Source organism: Salmo salar, chromosome 13 (genome assembly GCF_965601325.2).
Source record: "Salmo salar chromosome 13, fSalSal1, whole genome shotgun sequence".
Classification (NCBI taxonomy): Eukaryota; Metazoa; Chordata; class Actinopteri; order Salmoniformes; family Salmonidae; genus Salmo; species Salmo salar.
The window spans coordinates 92,461,459-92,468,601 of record NC_138303.1 but is presented as its reverse complement, the minus strand read 5'-3'; the positions used below and the strand labels follow the sequence as shown (position 1 = coordinate 92,468,601).

Below are 7,143 nucleotides of genomic sequence, written 5' to 3'. Positions count from 1 at the left end.
AGTTTTGTTGGGGTTGGTTGTCCCATTAACTCTGGGGTTGAAGAGATCACAATGTCCAATATGTTGAACACACATTTAATCAACAAGGGCTCAGGCTATAGACATTGAATGAAAGTAATATAGGGCCCGCTGTCACCCAGGTCTAGGCTAACTGGGATAACCCAACCAACCATTCAGCTGGAAATGTTAGTGAAATGGGTCAGTTTACTTATTCAGTTCACCCAGAGCATTGGATCATTTTTAAACCCTAAACTCCAGTTTACCCCTAACACCCCATCTAAATCCTAACCCCATACATCCGGCCCATCCAGCGCCTAGGCTATAAACCCCGATGACTAAACCAACATCCTGTATGGGTTCATACATAAAAATAGGCATTTTACAAGTGTAGCTTTCAACAAGATTGCACTACAAAATTGTGTTGATTAAAAAAAGACTGAATTGGCCTGTGTTGGTGACCAGGGTGCAGCTTTGTGTCACGACCTCCAGTGTGCTAAGTTTGTAAGCTTTTCTATGGGATGTTGGCCTGGCGCCCGGGTATGTTAGCGAATCACTGATCTAGAATAAAGACATTGTGGAGAGGCAGCACCGTGTGTATAAACCCGCCCTCAAAAAAAAGATTGCGTTTCCCCAAATCCTCTCTGTCTACCCGCTTTTCCTTTATTTTCTTTCCTTTTAATTTTCCAAAACTCTGCTTTTATTAACTTCAAAATATGACTTTTATGCCGAGCTATTTGTTACTGCTATCAGGTCTCCGCGTTTTACTTACGGTTGATTTGGATGTGGAAACAAGTAACTTCATTGACCTAAGCGCCCCAGAAGTAATCGACTACAAAGATCCCTGCAAAGCTGGTAATGTTATTATGTTTCATATTATATGGGATAATTAATTATAGTTTGCTTTATCTGGATTCCCTTTATAGATAAGACTGCACATTGGGCAAGACCGAAGTGATGGTTGATTTAAAGGGACAGGCAATGAGTTGAACTTGTTTTCACAAGCGCACCGCTCGAAGGTGATGCACATCACTTACATAGTATACCAACAGCGTGTAAAGTTACCGAAATCAATTATGGTAGAAATGATAATAAACTCGAGGCCAAGGCCAACCATATCGGGCATTGTTTCACAGTGGTGGTTTAGTGGTATTGTATGGAACACACAGACAGCTGTCAAATCCAGACTGGGCTGAAAAGCCTTTGTCCATTAATCAATCAAGCATCACTTTGAGCCTTGCTTCAATACAATTCAATGTTCTCTGTTATGTGAAGATCATTTATCCTGTTTTACCTTCTGTAGTCTATGTAGGAGGCTGGAATAGAGCTATGGAAGACTTTTGAATAGAATGGCCATGGAACATTTGAATAGAATGGCCAAGGAACATGTCAAGTGGGGGCATGATGAAACAGATTCAAAACAGAGGATATGGCCATTAGATGAATCTAGGAGTGCAAAACCACATTTGGCACAAAATGTGGTTCGAAAACATATATGTGTGTGTGTGTGTGTGTGTGTGTGTGTGTGTGTGTGTGTGTGTGTGTATATATATATATATATATATATATATATAAGACATAACATTGTACTTAAGCTACTGTAAATTGGAGGCTGGAATAGCTTTGCAACAGTTTTAAAGAATAGACATGGAACATGTAAATTGGGTGCAAGAGAAGATAGAGTCAAAACAAGGGACAAAGCCTTAAAGGGATATTTTACCTATGACTCTGGGTTTGTTTTGATCGTGTCCAAGCCACCTCTAGGTCAGTGAGATCTGTTTCACACATATTGGCCACCAAGAAGCATGCGTGTCTGGGTTTCGTGCACCAAATGATATACCCGATGACCTCATCCGGTGTTTTGACAGAGTGAATGAGATCTGAAAATTAAAGTAGTCCTGCTTTGTGTTATTTCACAAAGCCTCTATGTTATGATAATCGTTCTATACATTTGTGTCCGTGTATAATTGATATGGTTGTCCTTGTTTGATAGAGCCATTGGACATTTCCAGCGATGTTCCTATCGGCATATTCATTGTTAGATGTACAAGGTGCCACATTTTTTCTCAGCCTCTGAAAGACTACAGCTCAGCGTGGGGCGGTGCTTCCTGCTCTGGCCCTGTCATGCATCGTGCATTTGCTATAAGCAGACTAATACATAGGAAGTCGAAACTTCCTGATTCTACCGGTGAAATTAAAATCTTGTTCTAGCTTGTGGTGAGCACTTTTTTATGTTTATGGCAAAGTCTTGATGTTTTTAATATAGTAATGACTATATACAGTGGCAGAGCTAAGGTGAAATGTCCCTTTAATTGAATCCATCAATTTAAACACACAGGACTTTAGGGTATGTAACAAGGTGCTTCATTTTGGAAAAGGGTCTGCTCAGCCAGACAACTGTTATCCACAATGCTATATGTATCTGTGACCACCTGGGTTATAACTAGGGTTGAATATTTTCCCGGAATTTTACAAATGTTCCATCCCGAGAATAAGTCACTAACCTGCTATTTCCCACCAAAACCGGAAGTGTCATTCAAAAGTATTTAAAGGATATAAATAGCCCTGTGTCTGGATTTGAATAGAGTTTTAATCGAAAATTCAAGCACGAAAATAAAACCTAAAAAGTACAATGATGTAGCTATGCTCTCTTGGGTAAATAAATTAAACAAGCTCCAGTAGGCGAATCTTTTTGAGTGTAAACTGTATTACTGTACTGTATCGTATTATACTGTATTATATGGACTGGAATTAGGCACCTCGTTCAAACCATGATAAAGCAGAGAGAACATTCTGGTGCAGCACCATGTGTCCTACAAAGAATAGCGAATTTGGTAATCATTTTTAAGAATATTTCCCCTAATGTTATTAGCCTGCCTACCTCTTTCTGTAAGAATCGATGCTGATGATGAGAAGCAGGAACGGAGAATGAACATTTAATCAAGCACAGACAAGGAACAGGACAGGAACAGCGTCAGAACAGGGGGAACAAAACAACATGACGACAATAATGCTGAAGCGGGGGACAACCTCAGGAACAGACAGATATAGGGGAGGAAATAAACACAGGTGCGTGAGTCCAGGTAAGTGTAATGAATCGCTGATGCGTGTGACGAGGGGAGCAAGTGTGCGTAATGGTGGTGGCGAGAGTGCGTAATGGTGGTGGCGAGAGTGCGTAATGGTGGTGGCGAGAGTGCGTAATGCAGGGCAGCCTGGCGCCCTCGAGCGCCAAGGAGGGAGAGCGGGAGCATGCGTGACAGTACCCCCCCCCCCCCACTAGGTGGCGCCCACCTGGATGAGCCTGACGGGCCAGCCGAGGCATGGGCGCTGGACCAGCCGGTTGGGACGAGACAGCTTGATGAGCCTGCTGGGACGTGGGAGCCTAATGAGCCTGCTGGGACGTGGGAGCCTGATGAGCCTGCTGGGACGTGGGAGCCTGATGAGCCGGCTGGGACGTGGGAGCCTGATGAGCCGGCTGAGACGTGGGAGCCTGATGAGCCGGCTGAGGCATAAAAACCTGGCGATCCGGCTGAGGCCTGACGTGGGATGGGCGTCAGGGTCAAGGAAAAATCTTGAGCCAGCTAGGGCGTGGAGAGAAAAAGGCACAGAACGCCAACATCAAAACCTCGTCCCAACTGTAAAGTATGGTGGAGGGAGCATCATGGTTTGGGGCTGCTTTGCTGCCTCAGGGCCTGGACAGCTTGCTATCATCGACGAAAAATGAATTCCCAAGTTTTTCAAGACATTTTGCAGGATAATGTAAGCCTATCTGTCCTCCAATTGAAGCTCGACAGAAGTTGGGTGATGCAACAGGGCAATGACCCAAAACACAAAGTAAATCAACAACAGAATGGCATGAACAGAAGAAAGTATGACTTCCGGAGTGGTCCAATCAGAGTCCTGACCTTAACCTGATTTAAAATGCTGTGGCATGACCTCGAGAGCGGTTCACACCAGACATCCTAAGAATATTGCTGAACTGAAACAGTTTTGTAAAAATTAATGATCCACAATTCCTCCTGGCCGTTGTGCAGGTCTGATCCGCAACTACAGAAAATGTTTGGTTGAGTTTATTGCTGCCAAAGGAGGGTCAACCAGTTATTAAATCCAAGGGTTCACATACTTTTCTCACCCTACACTGTGAATGTTTACATGGTGTGTTCAATAAAGACATGAAAACGTATAATTGTTTGTGTGTTATTAGTTTAAGCAGACTGTGTTTGTCTGTTGTTGTGACTTAGATGAAGATCAGATCAAATTTTATGACCAATGTATGCAGAAATCCAGGTATTTCCAAAGGGTTCACATACATTTTCTTGCCACTGTATATATAGGGCTATAAATCAATCTTGAACAGGATGATCTATTTTGGAAGCAATTTGAATGGAATTGATAGAGAGAGAGAAAGACTGCAAGAGAGTGCTTGCTCTTGCACTCTCTGCAGCTGCAATAAAAAATAAAAAACATATCTACAATAAAAAAATTAGGTGACCCTGAAAGCCAGATAGAGATGTGTAAATTAGACTCACATTCGGTCATTATACTATTGTAGCATAGGCTATACTGCAGCAAATGTAGGTCCACCTGTCACAATAATTTATAATATTTTATTACAATTTATCAGTTTCTCCCAGTTATTTATCCTGGGAAAAGGGAGTGGTTTTAGGCAGTACATATAGGTAAATTTCGTTAACCGCTAACCTAGTTTGAACTCAGGTAATCTGTGGTTGTATTAATCCACTGAGCTTGCTCAGAAAATTTACACTCAGGCAAGGTTACTCATCACGTGAGCGTGGTTCACTGAACCCCCTCCATCATACTTCAATGCCCTTTGGCCTCTTCCTCCTCTTCACAATGACCCCATTAGCTAACAGACTAGACATCAATAGATCAAACTCGGGTCACAGCACCATTGTGATCCACTTCGATGCTTTTTATTTGTATTTAGTAATACATTTGTGGTGCACTGAATAGGCTCCCTCTTCTTGGAGACCCAGTTTACAATTGTGTTCAACTATCTGGTTCCCCACATCTCTCAACTCCCCTCTTTTCTTCCCTTTCCTCTACCTCTTTTATATCATGTTACTCTCATCTTCTCTCCACCCTCCCAACCTTCCCCATATTTACTTTTCCCTCTCCATTCTTTATTTCCTCCTTTGTCCTGTTCCCTTCTTCCCTCTCCCCCCTAATATCATCTCTGTCCTCTTCCTTCTATCCGTCTCTCTGTTGCCTGGAGACCTGAGGTCATTGAGGCCATGACAGAGTAGTCCTCGGTTGGAAGCCGGTGAAATCCCACTGGCTGCAAGGCATGTGCTGAGCACTGTAGGCCTAGGTCTGTAGTCATTTACAGTCACTCTTTGCATGAATGACTTTGCTTCAAAGGCAGGGACAACCAGGGCCTTTTGCCAAAGTACTTAGTTAGGGTTACTTAGACTCAGTATTTGGTGGTTCCCTTCTCCATAATTTACTTTTCTCTTGCCCCATGAAGTGGTGCATCATCACCCATGTACAGATGTAGAGTCTTAATTTGAGCCAGATTGTTATAGCAGGAAAATAATCCTGCAGCAACAGGAAATGTTGATTATTATGTGGATTATAATTAATGGAAATTTTTGTAGGGGTTTATATATTTATACAAACCCCTATAAACCCAATTTCAAAATGGAAATTGCAAACTTCAAAAACCTTTTCAAACCTCAAATACACTACACGTTTTACATTTCCTGAAACTCCAGTGTAGATTTGGCCTTGTATTTTAGGTTATTGTCCTGCTGAAAGGTGAATTTGTCTCCCAGTGTATGTTGGAAAGCAGACTAAACCAGGTCTTCCTCTAGGATTTTGCCTGTACTTATAGCTGTATTTTGTTTCTTTTTATTAAAAAAACATCTCTCTAGTCCTTGCCGATGACAAGCATACCCATAACATGATGCAGCCATCACCATGCTTGAAAATATGAACATTGGCGGAACTTTTTTGGCAGTATAATTTAAGTGCCTTGTTTTAGAATATTTGATTCTGTACAGGCTTCCTTCTTTTCACTCTGTCATTTAGGTTAGTATTGTGGAGTGCTAATTTTCCATGGACCTTATTTGAACATGTCACAGAGTGAGGGTAGCCACAAGGGAAAAGGGAGAAAAAGGCAGAGTGTAGATTAATCCCACTAGACTCATTCCCTCTGGACAGAAGTCAGCAAATTCCCAGGAGACATCTACTTTTCCATATTGCTTGGACTACTTAATTATGAATTCTGAGTATCATATCTGACATTTGCCAATCTATATGTCATGCATCTCACACTTTGTGGCTCTAAAGGTTCGATTTGTCATGGCAGGTTGAATTGAACCTGTTTTCTGATCAATTTCTCTCAACTCACTGTGCTAATTAAGCCTTCCAATTGTTATGCTTTGACAGGTTACTCTAACTGACAAGTAGCAGCCTGTCTGGGTATTCAAAGAGTATGGCCTCTTAGCTCTACATCTGCTCACTGCTGCACACCATCATGCCGATCTATGTGGTAGTATGGGTATTGGAACATGACCATAAGGTTTGTGTGGGGTTGATTAGATTACTGTATGTCATGGGGAAAAAGGGTCCAGATTCAGAAAGCACGTCTATTTCAACCCCTTTATGTACACTGTACAAAAATATAAACACACTATGTAAAGTGTTGTAAAGTGTTTCATGAGCTGAAATGAAAAACAGCTTATTTCTCTCAGGTTTTGTGCACAAATTTGTTCACATCCCTGTTAGTGAGCATTTCTCCTTTGCCAAGATAATCCATCCAGCTGACAGGTGTGGCATATCAAGAAGCTGATTAAACAGCATGATTATTACACAGGTGCACCTTGTGCTGGGGACAATAAAAGGCCACTTTAAAATGTGCAGTTTTGTCACACAACACAATGCCACAGATGTCTCAAGTTTTGAGGGAGAGTGCAATTGACATTCTGACTGCAGGAATGTCAACCAGAGCTGTTGCCAGATAATTACAATTTTATTTCTCTACCATTCTCTACCAATGCCATTTCAGAGAATTTGGCAGTACGTCCAATCGGCCTCATATTCGCAGACCACGTGTAACCACGCAAGGACCTCCACATTTGGCTTCTTCACATGCGGGATCGGTGCTGAGCAGTATTTCTGTCT

At 42.0% G+C, this 7,143-nt stretch overlaps 1 protein-coding gene across 2 annotated transcripts in view; it reads left to right on the top strand.

Annotated features, from left to right (window-relative positions):
* The first annotated feature begins 574 nt into the window (after positions 1-574).
* Positions 575-7,143, top strand: part of bmp1 (Bone morphogenetic protein 1) — a 58,350-nt gene continuing 51,781 nt past the window's right edge. Inside the window, exon 1 of one of the 2 annotated variants that reach the window (XM_014138167.1) lies at positions 575-852. In XM_014138167.1, the coding sequence (XP_013993642.1) occupies positions 714-852 (139 nt within the window). In that variant the 5' untranslated portion in view covers positions 575-713. The remainder of the gene's footprint in view (positions 853-7,143) is intronic. The other variant, NM_001173597.1, reaches the window with a different exon arrangement.